This window comes from Propithecus coquereli, unplaced genomic scaffold (genome assembly GCF_000956105.1).
Source record: "Propithecus coquereli isolate 6110/MARCELLA unplaced genomic scaffold, Pcoq_1.0 Scaffold27, whole genome shotgun sequence".
Taxonomy (NCBI): Eukaryota; Metazoa; Chordata; class Mammalia; order Primates; family Indriidae; genus Propithecus; species Propithecus coquereli.
The window spans coordinates 7,401,538-7,418,357 of NW_012148285.1; the positions used below are offsets into that span (position 1 = coordinate 7,401,538).

At 45.2% G+C, this 16,820-nt stretch overlaps 1 protein-coding gene across 3 annotated transcripts in view; it reads right to left on the reverse strand.

Annotated features, from left to right (window-relative positions):
* GRIN2A (glutamate receptor, ionotropic, N-methyl D-aspartate 2A) overlaps positions 1-16,820 on the reverse strand; it is a 356,110-nt gene that overhangs the window by 141,203 nt on the left and 198,087 nt on the right. For all 3 annotated transcript variants that reach the window (XM_012647585.1, XM_012647586.1, XM_012647587.1), the window contains one exon: positions 10,051-10,643. In XM_012647585.1, coding sequence (XP_012503039.1) covers positions 10,051-10,643 — 593 coding nt within the window. The remainder of the gene's footprint in view (positions 1-10,050; positions 10,644-16,820) is intronic.

The following is a 16,820-nucleotide window of genomic DNA, read 5'->3' on the forward strand; positions in this document are numbered from 1 at the left end:
CAGTATTCAGCCCGGGAAGAAACAGATCAATGTATCTTTTTGTTAGGCCATGCTGGTTCCAAAATCCAAAGACGTACATCTGGCTTGAGGCAAATGTTGTCTACCCAGCATTCACTTCTCTCTTCCTCGTTCTTAACAGAACCCAAATTTCACTGAGACTCTCTGCCTCCCATAAGTCCATGGGCCATCGGCGATGTTTACACCATTTTTAGCTCCAGTGCTAGGTCTGGTTTGAGGCCTTATCCTGTTTGCCTTCTCAGTGACTGGCTCAGGAGTCTAGAATGAAGCCAGTTTGTACATGGCATTTCCAAAACCACTGTTATTGGCCCCAAGATGGGTACATGACCTGATTTGGTCATGAACAAAGAAGTCATTCCAAGTGTTGATGAAAGCAAACCTGAGGGAATGGGGAAGCCAGTTAGAGAGAAAAGATCACACTCCCCAAAGAGTGGAGTCACATGATCACAGGGAAAATCAATAGAACCTTGGGCCGGGCGCAGTGGCTCACGCCTGTAATCCTAGCTCTCTGGGAGGCCGAGGCGGGTGGATTGTTTGAGCTCAGGAGTTCGAAACCCGCCTGAGCAAGAGTGAGACCCCGTCTCTACTAAAAATAGAAAGAAATTAATTGGACAACTAAAAATATACAGAAAAAATTAGCCGGGCATGGTGGCGCATGCCTGTAGTCCCAGCTACTCGGGAGGCTGAGGCAGAAGGATCGCTTGAGCCCAGGAGTTTGAGGTTGCTGTGAGCTAGGCTGATGCCACAGCACTCTAGCCCAGGCAACAGAGTGAGACTCTGTCTCAAAAAAAAAAAAAAATAGAACCTTGATCGCACTGCATCTGAAGTCCAAACTACTTCTGAAATTTCTGTTATGTGAAATAATTCAAGGACATGACTTTGAATTAAGTTGATTGTTACTTGCCGTAAAAACATCCTAACTCACACCTAGGGATTAAAGGTAATGTATTCAAACTACTGGCATGTAGGAGGCAGTCCATACATTGGAGTACTTACACATTGCCAATACACCACATTTTAGAATATATATACTTACATACTATAACCTCCGAAACTTGAAGTTTCCCCCAACCCCTCACACATAATGATGCATTGATTAAATTAAAATTTTAAAACTTCCTTTATTAATAGTGATGGAAATGAAAAGAGAATGAGCACAGGTCCCAGGAGAGCTACTCTCTATCAGGTGAGAACTGAGCGGTATGTGTTGATTCGTTGTGTCTGGCCAGGACTTCACCAAATGAAGCAAATCCTCAGGAAACCGGCTGCGGGATTTGGACAACAGCACTCCAGACATCGGCAGATCTGCCAGTTCATTCACCAAACTTTGAGGCCCGTGTAAAAACATGGCTGGCCTCCCACGCCCACGCAGAACACAGCTAGCACCACCAAGCTGGACAGCGACGCCTCCATTTCTGGGATCTGCGCCAGGCTTTGCGGCACCAGGAATCTGGCCGGGGGCTCAGTCACACCTGCAGGCAGGCAGCATCCACATGGAAGCAAGAGCAGAGCAGAGCAGCAAAGAGACAAAGGCAGAGAACAGGGATAGAGGCCCGTTCTGGCTCCCACCTGGGAGAGATGACGAGGAGGGCTTCTGTCCTACATAGAAGGAGGTGCACAGGCAGATACTCTTTCGGGAAAGCAAACCCAGGACAGCTTGTACATAAACGAGCCCGGAGCACCTGCCTCTTCACACTCTGCCACGTGCTTCTCCCTTTGGGTAGAAAGGATTTTTAACTTTGTCATTTTGTATGACATCCGATGTTTCCCAAATCACGTCCAGAATGAAACAAAGGCAGAGGTTTTCCCCCTGCCTAAACTATCGCTTCCTCATCAGTCCAGATCCAAAGCTTGTCTCCCCGTCAGTGCCGTGACTCAAGCCCAGCCTGGTGCTGGTTTCTTACAGCTCTAAGGATCCACGGCTGGCATGATTTGCATGGCTGTTCATCACGTAATCGATTTTACTGCCTCGGTGTATTGATTAAATAAACCTGCTGGCATGATTAACTTTAGTAGGTTGCACTGGCTAAACCCAGAAAGATTAGGCATGGCCATGGGTTATACATCTCTGGAAGGTTTATGGTACCTATTACGATGTCTAGCACAGAGCAGACGCTGTACCGATGCCCACTAGGCTTCAACCAAAATATTGGGAACAGAGATTCTCCATGTGAGGAAAGGCTGGATTTCACAGCCCAACTCTCTTTCTCCAATATCGTCCTTCCCTTTAAGGGATAATCTACTAATTATGGTTAAAATTCCTTGTGGTTTGAACCCAGCCCCTTCTGAGTCTTCCTCTCCCCTCGGTGATCTAGCCAAATCTCAGGGCTTTCACTGCCATCGATAAGCTCAAAGCTTGTGTACTGTATTTCCAGTCTGAGCTCGCACTCTCCTTTCCAACTGCCTGCTTGAGAGTCTCACTTGGATACCTTAAAAGTATGTCCCATTGAACACGTCTGAAATTAGGTGTTGCTCCTGCCTCCCTGTCCCCCAACTTCTCTTCCCCGGTTTCTTCTGTTTAGTAAAAGGCTCCACCATCTATTCAGCTGTACAGGTGAAAAATTGTTTATTATGTCTCTTGTATAACCTCATATTCATCCAGCAGGTCTTGTTCATTTTATACCCAAACTACGCATTAAGCCAGCCCACTTCTCTGAATCCACAGCCATCGCTGTCATCCAAGTCATCACCTTCTTTCTGCCAGAATTATGCCACAGTCTCCCAACTGGCCCCTGCACTTACACACTGAGACCTCCCACCGCAATATACAGAATAATAAAGATGGTGCTTTTATTTGCTTTATCTTTTCACAGAAGAGAGTTATAGCAAATAATTAGTATATATCACCAAATTGCCAGGTTTCAGAATGAAACTTCTCCAGTATTCAGCCCGGGAAGAAACAGATCAATGTATCTTTTTGTTAGGCCATGCTGGTTCCAAAATCCAAAGACGTACATCTGGCTTGAGGCAAATTTGAACAATATTGGTGCTTTCCGTGTGACCTCAAAACAACCCAAACCACCTTTCCCTCAAGGTAAAGGCACGGCCAACTCCTGGTCCTTCCAAGGTGCCAGCATCAGGTTTCCGCCATTTGTCGAGCTATTCACTGGGTGCCAACTGGAAATGATTGACTTGCATTGCAGGGTTGGCATACGGTTCTTTAGACTCCCAGCCAATAACGGGAGGGCCGTGTTCCAGGAGAGATGCCACAAACAGAGAGGAAGCTGAAGAGAGGCTGTTAACCTAGCGCTGAGCCTGAACACCCAGCAAGCTCAGCCCATCTCGCGCGGTCCCATCAGGACACACGAGGAGGCCGGTGCATCTCCGGGGAGGAGGGGAATTAACATCTGTAGAGTGCCGACTATATCCTAGATGCTTGGCTAAGGACATTACGTGCATCTAGTTGTCCTCATCATTCCCCCACGGTTGGAATCTTCTCTGTTTACCATCAAGGAAATGGAGGCTCAAAGAAGTTACACAACTCGCCCAGAATAACCCAGATAATGAGAGGGTTGAACACAGCACTGTTTAAATCCACATCGCACAAAGTCGCACAGCCTTGGGGAATGTGCTTTGTGTTCCCAGGAGGGCACGTGCCCCTGGATTCTCTCGCTACATGTCTCTTACTGATTTACTCCGAGGCTCAGCCTTTCCCCCATTCCTGAGTCCAGAGTCCCAGTCAGATGTACCGCACAGGCTCGCAGGATAGCTTGGTCTCTGGGGTGCCCGATGGTGCTGCCAGAAATGTTTGTTGAGCATATGGTGATCCCACAGATAAATATTTGCAAAGAGTTATCACATTCACCCAGGGAAGTTTTAACTCTGGTCAAGCTCAGAGAATTAACTGAACAGGCTCTTTTATAGGCACGGAAAAAAAAAAAAAACTCAACAGTGATAATTCTGATTATCAAACAAAAATATGCCAATGAGGTTTAGTACAATCTCTTAATGGGTCATTAAACCAGGAACTTCACCAGTGGTTATTTCAGAAGATTGAAAGAAGTATGCATGTAACTCGGACATGAGTTAAACTGTTTCTCCCACATACATCTTCCTTCCAAATTCCCTTTCTGTCCAGGTAATAATTTATAATGTTGTTGCTTCTTACAGCAGAAACCTGACTTCATAAATAAAAGAAGTTTGTGGAAAACACATAAATGGTCAAGGCATGTATTACCAACTAAGGCCAAATAACTTCACTTTAATACTAACTCATAACTCTACCAGGAAAGATGGTTTTTGCCCTTTCATTTGTGTTATAGATCTACCTGAGTGAGCACTTTGATTTAACTTCCACGTGGTAACTTCTCCACATCCTACTGCCTCAACTAAAATGGAAGACACAGAACATGCAGTGGTAATTTAGTAGTTGAAAAATAAAATTGCAATACACTTTCATTTCTCACTTCCCTACCTTGGGTACAGCATACAGTATTAAAAAGTATAAAGTTACAATAATAATGATAATAACAATAACGTGATGATAATGACTTGACAGTTATTTGTGACATGCCCACTACATGCCAGGCACCATGCTAGTGTTTTACATATATACTTGCATTTATTTCTGCTGCAATAAGAAGGGATGGCTGGCCAGCTGGCTGTGGCTCACACCTGTAATCCTAGCACTCTGGGAGGCCGAGGCAGGAGGATGGCTTGAGCTCAGGAGTTCCAGACCAGCCTGAGCAAGAGTGAGAGCCCCATCACTACTAAAATTAGAAAGAAATTAGCTGGGCAACTAAAAATAGAAAAAAAAATTAGTCAGGCATAGTGGCACACGCCTCCAGTCCCAGCTACTCGGGAGGCTGAGGCAGGAGAATCGCTTGAGCCCAGGAGTTTGAGGTTGCTGTGAGCTAGGCTGACACCACAGCATTCTAGCCTAGGCAACAGAGCCAGACTCTGTCTCAAAAAAAAAAAAAAAAGAAGGGATGGCTATCTTGCTCTCACACACACACTTTAGAAAAAAATCCTGATTTCAGAGTGGTTAGTGACTTACACATGGCAAACGTATGTGGGAAATTCACAGTCAAGTCTGTCGTGCTACCCAGCCCATGAACTTCTCTCCGTGCCACACTGCCACCTTCCCACTGGCCATATTCCTCCCAAGGTAATCGTTTGGCGAGAGGGTTTAGGTCTGAAAAACATCCACCTTCTCTCTTCTTTGACTTCTTCTTCAATTAGTATAAAATGTGCTCCCTCTAAGGCAGAAGAGGAAACACGCACACCCACACATGCACACAAACAAGCATGTGTGCGTGCACAAACACAGGTGCACATGCATGGACATATAGATGCACGCACACACACGTGTACGCACACAAACACGTGTCACTCACAGCACAAATGCAATGTTCTGCATCTCACAAAACCAGTTCTAAAATGTGTTATGAACTTCATCTGGGTCTACATGCTCGAACCTAGGGCCAACATAGGCTTTGACAGTTAGAGCTTGAAGCACCAGAAGAAAGAATAAAAGCTACCAAAAAGAAGCTTGGAAAATATTCATAGAGCGTTGAGTCATCCAGATTTAACTCCTCTTCCTAGGTACTGCGCTTCACCATGAGGACATTTCCCTTCCACTTATACCTCCAACTGGGATGCTGGGCCTCTACTATGGAATATTCCATGGGTCCCCAAACCTCAGAGCAAACAACAGACGAATGACAACCCTGCCCTACCCAGTATTTACAGGGTGGCCTTTCTGCGTGTCACCACCTATGGATAATCGGTACCTAACATATATAAGGCACTAAATACATTTTTTGAATGAATGAATGCTACCATCATGGGCTTTGGCATGCAGATACACTTGTTTCACTCACGATTTTACATCTATAAGTTTCGTCAATAGTAGTAACCATATATAGACTGCTTTCCCATGTGCCAGGTACCGGTATAAAAGGCAAATGTTTCCTTATCTCCATATCACACCTGAGGGAGCAGACTTGGAGGAGATAAGTGACTCACCCAAAGTGTTAGGTCTAGGAGAGTGCAGATCAGGGACTCGAACCCAGGCAGCCTGGCACCAGCGCCCATGCTCTTACCCGAGATGCCACACTGCCTCCTGGGGAGCCCCAGCCACTAATGAACTGGACAGACCAGCCTGGGCTCCACACCAGTGAAACAGGTAATGGTTTACCACCACAATTCTGGGAGTTACCAGTGACATGCTCTGTGCTTGGTGAAGGAACAGATGTTTAATAACTTTGCAGTAGCGAGGAGGAGGTTATATAACATGGCTGAGCTATTTTTGAACTTTGGAAATGCTGACTGCTCTTTTCAAAGTGTCTTCTGTAAAATCAGGAATATTAAACATAAAAAAAAATTTCTCCTTTCCCTTACTTTTTTTTTCTCCTGAAATCCCATGGGCAGAAACAGGTCAATGATAAGGTCATGGACATGCCACCCCTCCCAAAGCAGCCCCCTTGTACACACCAGCCTCATGAGCAGTAAGTCACGGTCACAATGTCCTACCTGCACAAGCTCTTTGCATGAGATTATGAGCAAAGTCCTTGAGGACGACCAAATGACATGTCTAGCTGGCCCCGAGATGTTGTTCTCAACCAGTCAAAGCAGGACCCAGATCCCCTTAGTAACTCGTTATGAAACCGTCAGGAATGAATTCATCGGAACCTCTTCTGAAGCTATTTGCATACCCTCCATACTACATCGGGGAAAGAATGAGAACTATTTGTTTACCAGATGCTTTGCAAAGAAAGACTTTTTATCCAGCTGAAAACGCAATTTTTTTAAGCTTAAAGTGAGGAACCCTTAACTAGGGTTCCACTGAACAAGCTGATGGGTCCAACTCAGGCTACAGATATATCTGTTCTCTGTCTTCAGGTATCCAAACTGAAGCTTCCTTACTATCGACAACCTAAGTGTCCATCAAAAGGGAGTAACTTTTAGAAAAAAAATGAAACCCTTATATACAACAGAATACCTAACAGCAATTAAGATGACTGTGCTGGAATTACATTGTCTTCCCAGAGAGATCTTGAACACATAAGGTTGAAGTAAAGGAAATTCTAGATACTATTTGTGTACATTAAAAAAAGAACTATGTACCAGGAGTACAGTGGCATACACAACTATATTGAAAGTACAAAAACATGCGCATGGATTTGGATACATACCAAATTCATCACCTTGACTTTCCCTCTCATGGAGTAAAGGAGAGAAAAGTGGGACCAGGAAGAGGAATAATCAGGACTTCTGCAATATCATTACTTTTTCATTTCTTTTAAAATGTTGAAAGAAACATTAACCTTTGACATTTTAACCTTTGTTCTCTGTGGTGACTATGGGGTTGTATATTTTTTCATATTCTGTATTTTTTCTGTACTATTTTTTTCAGTATTAAAAAAAGGAATTCTTATTACCTGAGTTTGTCTTTAGACAAATTTCCCCCATCTTCATCAGACTGTGAGGTCCTAAAGGAGAGAAGTTACATCTTAATCCATCTGAGTATCCCCGGGGCTAGTGCAGGGGCTGCTGGATGGAGGGAATGATGGATGGAGGACAGAAAAATATAGTGCTCTTAATACTATTTGATTTGGTGTTTTTATTTTTTTAACTGCCTTCTTTGGGCTTTCTCTTGCTCCAGCCAAGGGCAGCCTGGCAGCCTTCCACTCTCTCCTGGGGTGGGTGTAAGGAACACTGTGGGGGTGGGAAAGTGTGGCGAGGAGACGTTGCTTGTGCCACTATCCAACCTCACACATAGAGCGGGCACTACCAGCCCTCCACGGACTGAGAGATGTTTCATTAAACACCAAGAAATGTGTGGCGATTCACCACACTTGATGTAGAGCTTCTCCGGGGCTGAAATATCATTTCCCAAATTGCTGCATTTAAAGGCGTAACTTCTGGGAATAGCACAACTGCATTTCACGGCAGCAGGACTTTTTTTTTTTTTAAAGAATGGAATCCGGGATGAGCACCGGAAAGGAATCTACATGTCTTGCCAATCATCCCTCTCCAATTCCTTTTCCTGTATATATTATATTTCAATTGCCCTAAAATTGAGTTATGCTTCCATCAAAATTATACATTTCTGAATATTCCAGCTGCAGGGCACATCTTACTATGGGGAGTCAGAATTCATTATCCCAGTGCTTGTCTTTGGGCTGGCAGCCATCCTGCCTTTGTAAGAGCCTCCCCTGTCTCCTCCTGATTTATCTGAGTTCCTTCCTGGTATTCGGACAACTATTTAAAACGCTGAAAATGGCAGCGTAGAAACAGGATCACTAAAGAGGGGAAGGCAAAATGTCAAAGGAGCATGATTTCTTAATTCAAGAGTTTGTTTTCCAGGTGTATGTTAATTGTCAGGAAGTATACTCTGTCTACTCCATCACATATGCATGTACACACACACACACACACACACACACACACACACACATATATAGCCCTAGTTCCAAGATAACCTCTGAACTGTAACAGAGTCAAACTCCTAAAACCTTCCAGAGACATTTTAGAGTGACATAGTATTCTGCTGGCAATAAACCAATATGATCTGCTGACTGCAATTTCTGATGACCAAAAACTTGACTAGTCACTCTGAATGTTATTAAATAATTACCAGGTGGTAGGCACTGTGCCAAGTAGCACTTTGCATGCATTGCCTCGTTTAACACTCATGAAAACCCCTAGAACATTGGTTCTCAAAGCATGGCCCGCAGACCAGCAACATCAGTATCACTCACGAACTCGTTAGAATTGCAAATTCTTGGGGCCCACCCCAGATCTGCAACTGCATTACAAACTCTAAGCATGGAGCCCAGTAATTTGTGTTTTAACAAGCCTTTTCAGAGATCCCAATGCATGCAGAAGTTTGAGAACCATTACCTAGAAAGGAGGTGCTATTACCATTACTTTGCAATGAACACCCAGGCCCAGAAAAGTAATATGATTGTCCAAGTCATATAGAAAGTGGATGAGACAAGATTTGAACCCAGACAAGTCTAACTCCAGAATCTAGTCCCTTCATCACAGTACTACACCGCTCATTATCTGAGGAATGAAGCATGGGTTAAATCAGGGAATACCAGGCAAAAAAACATGCAAAATGGGTGTAGGTGTGATAATTCTAAATTTTAACAGCTGAGCCATAATGACTCCCAGAAGGAGCACTGACACTTCTCAGAAACATAAAATTCAACTTAAATGTCCACCAAGATTGGATAGTTAAATAAATTATGATACATCCATATGATGCAATATAATGCAGCTCTAAGAGTGACATTTGCCAAGGTTTCCAATGACCTACAAAAACACGTAGGATACATGAAGGGAAGAAATTCAGATACAAAGTCAAACACAGACCAGGAGTAGCAGCGTGGACAGGTTTCCCAAAGTGTAACGAGTCGGTAAGGATGTGGGAAATCGGGTGATTTCACAAACTGTTGGTGTGAAGGTAAATTGGGACTATTACTTTGTGGGACAATTTGGGAAGAGATATTTAAATTTTAAAATACACAGGCCTTATGACCCCAAATCTCACTTCTTCGAATCAACCCTAGCAAAACACGTGCACGTGTGCATAGAGACAAGGAAAATGATTATCATTGCAGTTTAGCTGCTAATGGGAAAAAATCTGAAACGTAACACCCTAAATTTCTATGCTTATGCAGATAGAATAAATAACTCATGGCAAATCCATATTGAGGAACGTGATGTGGGCTCTGGAGTTAGACTTGTCCAAATCTTTGTGAGTTGTAAAGAATGTAAATATACTTAAGATGTAGCTATAGACAGATAGATGATAGATCCCAAGTGTTAAGTTTCCAAGAGATATTGTTCAGTTAAAAAAAAAAAAAAAGCAAGTTACAGAAAACAGTTAAAGTACGATGCTACTTATCTTATGAACAAAGGAGATGCAGAAAGGGGAGAACAAAATGAAAAGCCCATAAGTACACACACAACATTCTCCATTTTCAGTGCATATTTCTATCAAGGAGTATCTAAACAAACAGACAACAACAACGAAACTCTGACCCCACTTTCGGAGGCAAATAAAGAGCCCTTTCTTACTGGTGCAAAGTGTGCATCGGGATCTCTGGCTTCTCCGTCTGCCCGTAGCAGCTGGCCTTGGCCTCGGGGATGTAGGAGAACCTCTCCAACATGGAAGACGCAGCGGTGGTGAGAATGCCAATCCCGTCCCTCACTCTGGCCTCCAGGCTGTAGTCCCAGTCATCGTAGGAGACTGAAATGAGTCCTGATGGAAACTCTTTGGGGATGAGCTCTGTGTTCCCAGAGACCAAGCTGGGGACGATCCAGAAGAAATCATACCCGGTGAGGCCAAGGGAGCGGGCCTCGCTCAGGATGAGGACAGCCTCGTCTTTGGAACAGTAGAGCAAGATGACAGAAGAGTGGATCTTCTTCAGCTGGACTTGCGTCTTCGCATCCTCAAAGGATGTGTCCAGGGTGATCACGTTCTGCATGTCCCAGCCCACAAAGCTGTTGTCCACTGTGGTCTTGATGAAGCTGATGAAGTCCCTGTAGCCAGGGAAGATGGTGGTCACCAGGGAGAAGACATGCCAGTCATAATCCTGCATGATCTTCAGCATGACCGTGGCTTGTTGCTGGATGGACGCTCCAAACTGGAAGAAGGTAGACGTCGGATCCTGCCAACAGGTAAGAAGAAAGCAAAACAGAGGATGAGGCAGAAGGCAGTTTATATATAACTCTAAGTCCTTATGGGTTTAAAGAAGCTCCATAGAAATAAGGGAAAATAAATCACACATCTATCCCTTTGCAAACATTCCTGAGCACCTACTTTGTGCCTGACTCTGGAACAGACACTAGAAATACAGAGATGGGAGAAGCCCCTGTATTTGAGAGCCCACCACCACATACAGGGAAGGACATCTGTTGTTACTGCTTGCCCATCAACTATCCTCATTCTCCTCTTATTCATCCCACTCCTCCCTCCTTTGAGTCCATATGGTTCCAAAAGAACAAATTCTATCTGGCCCCAGGCTCGTAACTGGAAAATGAAGCCACGGAGACAAAACAGCATCAGCAAAGAGAGACAGATTTCTGATGACATATTGGGAGCCCCTGGAGTCTGCCATACCTGAAGCCCTTGACCCTGGACCTCTTGGTTATATGAGCCAACAGTTTCCCATGTTCATGTAAGTCAGTTTGAGTAGAGTTTCTGTCCCATGAACCAGAGATTCCCATGCGATACAGAGGATAACAAATACTGTGTGACCATCTATCTGTTCAATCAAAAAATATTTGTTGACCCTTTACTAGATGCCAACACCATTTTAGACCTTAGGGAAATAATGATTCAGCAGACAGACACAGACATGGTCTCTGCCTTTAGAGATCTGATGGGAACTTGAGGAAAAGCAACTTCCATGAATTGGGGACTGAGAGAGGCATTTGGGATGTTGAAGGAGTACCCAGGTGAGGAAGAGGAGAAATGAGCGGACATTACAATCAGAGGAGTTTTAGGGATACGTGTTGGTTATTTTGGAAACCACAGAAGAACGCATTATGGCTCACAAAGTGGGGAGGATAAAATGATGTTGAAAAGCTTGGCCCCATCTTATGGGGCCTCAGAAGCCATATCCAGAGGCTTAGACCCTGTCCTGCGCATAAGGGGAAGCCACCGAATGTTATCACACTGGAAAGTGACATGGTAATTTACGCTGGGATCAAGGGCATAATTGGTCCTAACATCTCCACTCATCTATGGTCATGAGAAGAAATTTCCACTATGAAAAGGCAGGTGCTGCATGCAGTCGTAAAACCTGCAAACAGCCTTCACACCCCCGGAACTCATCACATCCTATAATGATCCTACGAAGTTGGTCTCGTTAAAGGGGGAAAATGAGGCTCCAAATGATCACACAGCAAGTAAGCATCTGAACCCCAGTTCTGTACCTCCACATCCAGCCCCTTAGAGGTTCAACCACAGCCTTCTTGGGATCATTGAAGATCTGCATAGAGCAGATGCTTAAACCGTGTTATTGACTGACTGGCATCTTGCAAAAATGCGAACTAAACAGAAGGTAGGCCTCTGTGTTGCAGCAAAACAGGATTTGACAAATGCTGAGATATATTTTTTTTCTGGGAACTGAAAAAATTCCCAAAGGGTCCTTATTATATCATAGCCATGTTTTTATTTTGCATTCTGTATTTACCACGTGTATCTAACACAATCGCAATAGCACAGCTTATGGATATTCCATTTTGCACGTGTGTGTGTGTGTGTGTGTGTGTGTGTTTGTGAAGGGTGGATGATTCTATTCGTGTCTTTCAGAACAATATTTTGTAGCTGTGCATGTCAACTCCTTCAACCAGTCTACATCGTTTCTCCTGTGGGTGCTCACTGAAAGTTTTACTGGAATGGGCCAAAAGCTGCGGTTCTCTGAAATGCTGCTCTTTTCTGAAATGCATGGGTGTAGGGGATAATTTAAGCGAAGTGTGGCCTGAAGGCAGAGAGGATAAACAGGAATTAATGCCTTCTGGGCCCCGTCCAACATTACAGTTCTATGAATTTTACCTAATTAAATCAATTAAAGCGGGTAACAGATTTAAAGACTTTGGATAATTATCTTTTTCCCTATAGTAGCTTTTGGAGAAGTCCAATATTCTTGAATTGATGAATCGTTTTAAATCACATCTCAACAAGACTGTGAGCTCCTCAAGGGCAGAAATTTTTGCTGTCCTCATCTTTCTGTCCCCAGAACCTGGCAGAAGACTTGGCATGTGGCACATCCATAAGTGGATGGTGAGGGAATGCATGAGAGAATGAATGTGTGAATGAAGCCCAAGAGAATTGTCCTTGGTTTACACAGGAAAGTTAGAGGGGATAATTCAGTATCTGAGCTTATAGTTTGTGTGGCTCTTGAATGTCATGTCGAAAACAAAGCACAACTTTCAACATCATCACCTAGACCTACCTACCCTAAATAATCCCTCCTGCATCCAATGCCCCAAATATATTTTAGCACGTCCTTTATTGATAAGGAGGAGGATATGGAAGTCCTATAAACCTCAGCAGTTGTCCATCAAACCTCATTAAATACCAAAAAAAGACAAGAACATAAAGAACCCACCAATAGAAGACAGCACAGAAGCAAAGTCTAAAGGCAGGTACATTCGTCAACTTCACGCACTGTCAGGGGCCTCTTGGGGTGGGACTGAAATGTGCCAAACTTAATTACAACAGAAATGTAATAGCTCCCACGGAGAAACGATGCCTCTGAGGGCCAGTCATCAGACCGCAAAACGCAAGGAAGCAGCATCTTCCTGCACTGCGTCCATGCGGAATAGAGGACACACTCTAAGCGCACAGTCGGCACCCAATAAAAAGGGTCTATGCGATGACCCATATACACACACTCCTCCCCTGTGGTCACTGGTATTGGTGGAGAGGTAGAAGCCAAACATGCGAGATGTTGATGGAGTTTGGGGTCCTCCAACACCTTGCTCCGGGTCCTCTGAGCTAGACATGACCAGCGTATCCATGAGAAGATCTGTGCACAAGTAGAGCTCCAAGCAAATGCAGCCTTCTCTAGTTGTCCACATGTAGAGGACGTGAACTTCATGATGGAGAAAGCTAATCCCAGGAACAGCAGTTCATCGGCTCAGAGCCAGCTCGGCACCGGCCGTCTGTGAAAGAGCATGTGCAAAACCCTCGCTCTGTGCTGTCTCCATTCCCTGTCTTGCAACACTTCGGTCCAAGCTGACTCTCCCCCACCACCCTCTATTCTGATCTAACAGCCACTCCCCAGGTGGAGACGAGTGTAACTTCTAGGGTTGGATAGCCCGGCTTCAATTCTCATTGTGAGGCCTCAAGGGGAAAAAAAAAAACACTTAACCTTTCCAAGCCTCAGTTTTCTCATCTATAAAATGGGTGTGTCTTGGCTAATAATTATCATAGCTAATATGCCAGAAGTACCTACTCTACGAGTCACGTTGCTCAACACTTTATACAGATAGCTTCCAGATAGTATCTCATTTAATGCCATCCCCAACCACCTTACTAAGTTGGTACTAGTATTACGCCCATTTTACAAATAAAAAAGACAGACTCAGAGGTAGAGTGACTTTTCTGGGGTCACACAAGTAGTAAGTCAGGTTTGCCTGCCTTCAAGATCCCAACCTTCCACCTCTGCACCATGCTGTTGCCAGTAATGGCCCGTTCTCAGCCAGTGGTGAGAATGAAATGGTCTCCTACATCAAAGCATCCGGTGCAGTGCCCGTCGCATATCAAGTGCGCCGCACATGTAAGTGACTACTGTTTTTCCCATGGGAAAAAAATACCCCCTTGGTATTTCACATCAGGGGACGATGCTACTCCCTCAAAGAGGTAATTCACACTCTGGACTTGGAGCATCTCAACCACCCACTCTGTTCATAGCCGCCTGGTTGAAATTCCTAAAGCATCACTGGAACCATGCCGCTCCCCTGCTCTATAGTCCTCAATGGCTCCCCTAGGTATACCACATTAAGTTCAAACTCCCTAGACCAACCCTTTATGTGAACCAGCCAAGCTTATAGATGAAATATCATGGGTTCTGGAGTGTACCAAACCCGAGAACAAGTCCTGGCTCTGCACTAACTGGCTACGCCACTCTGCGTAAATGCTTAACATTTCTGGGTCTGAGTTTCTTCACCTATAAAATGGGAATAGTGACCAGCAGCCCACAGAGTTGCTGGAGCATGAGAGGCACTGGTAGCGGCTCACCTGTCCATGCCTAACTCCGGCAGTTCCAGCGCTGCCTTCCACGTCCCCGTCCTGCAACTGCGTGGACAGCACCAGAAACCCAAGGCATCTCCCGATCCACCGACATGCTAGTTCCACATCCTCTACTGCCCGCTGCAAACCAGCCATTTGTTCTGAGCCCGAGGAGGCTGCGTGACAAGGAGGAGGAACTGGCTTTCCGCACAGTAAGGAATCCACGCTTGGAGAGAAACTGTCATAATGTCCTTCCTGGGCCTCATGCCGTTACCCTTGCACCACCTACATCTCTCTTGGCATCTAAAACTTCAACTTCACAAAGCACTGTGGACCAAAGGCATCGTATACCCCTCAGAGGGGTGGAAATGAGAAGTTATTTGCAAAACATAATTGCAGACCAAGGCCCTAAAGAGGCTCACGCTTAGCGTTGGGTTTTTCTTGGGTGATTTTATGGACTGGCAGGAGGTTATGGGGAATCTGGCCACACTCCCAGGGCCTGGCATCCACTATGCCAAATGGCACTTTCTTTCAAGCCCCCGAACGTCCCTGCCTGGATGGTAGAGGTCGCCTTTGCTGCACTGACCTCCTCCTGCCATGGCTCAGCCTATACTTTTCGGATGATACAGATCAGTGTCTGATCACCTCTGGCACTCGGCTTCCTCTGAGTGTGCAGCTGGGGAGAGGAACAGATTTCACACACCCACTTGGGTTCTGAGCAAAAGCCGTTCCCTCCCCATGCTCCCTGCTCTGCAGAGCACAGAACAAACTGTTTCCAACCCAGAGCGAGGGAGGCAGGAGGTGTGGGATTCTGGGTGTCTGCTCCAGGCCCTGTGTTTCAGTCTCCCCAGAACTGAGGTGTCATCCGATCAGGTCTGGAGCATCAGATCCTGTTCTAGAATGTTCCAGAGCTTGCTGAGCCCCCAGGTGACGCCTGACTCCACAGATACCATGACCTGATGTTCGACAGAGTCTAACAGCAACTTCCATTTCACTTACACAGTCTCGAAGGTTACAAAGCACACCCACCCCCGACATCTCTTTGATCCTGACTACCCAAGAGATAAGGCAAGTGGTGGAACCCTCATAAACGATGTTTCTCATAATGACACAGGAAGAGAGTTAACTGATGTCCCTGAGACTGCCTGGCTCTGCGGTGACAAGGGCTTGGTTACTGTGAGACGTGTCCAGTGCTGCCTTGCACACAGCAGGGGCTCATTCCTGACTGCACATTAGAATCACTCGGACAATTATAAAAAAAATAAGCTCTGTCTGTGTCCTGTGCCCATCTGATTGAAATGGAATTCCCGTGACCTGAGTATCTGAACCCCAAAGCTGATTTGTTGGTTTTTCTCTGTCTCATCTCAACAGTAGGATGGGTGTTACTCAACTTAGTATCTTCAGAGCCTGGTGCGGCATCTAACACACAGCAGAGGCCTGATAAATATTGGGTGAGGAGACAGATGAGCGAGAAGCTTCTACCTCCAGGAAGCACGAGAGAGTCGGTCGCTGTTACTGACCCCGCACCCATTGGCACGGCTTATCTTCCTGCCGCCGCCAGGGTGGACACCCACAAACAAGGGACATGATGCGGAAACCCTGGTAAAGATCAAGACAGTCTCTGTGGGAATTTGCTTTCTCCTGCTGGAGGACTGCCCTGGTGAGCCCCACTGTGCTTTCTGTGACTCTCACAGTCACAGTGCGGCAACCGAGCTTTTCAACAACACACTTTATTTCCATTTCCACGGATGAGTGGAAAAGTAAAGGCATCAAATGAGCCTGATATGCCCGAGGATTCAGATGAATAGAACTCTCCAGGCACGTAAGCTGAATCTGTCCCACTGGAGAATGTCCACTCCATCATCACCCTGCTCCCGCTCCTCCTGCCTCATCGTCACCCATCGCCATCCCATCCATCCTCCTTCTCTTCCTCACCATCATCGTCATGGTCATCACGGCTAATATTTATTGGGCATATCCAATATGTAGCACTGTGTAGCATACAGTGGGAAGTCTTATTATCAACCCTGTATTACACTTTTTAAAACTGAGGCTCAGACATTGACCAATGGAACAGAACTGAGAATCCAGATATAAAACCATC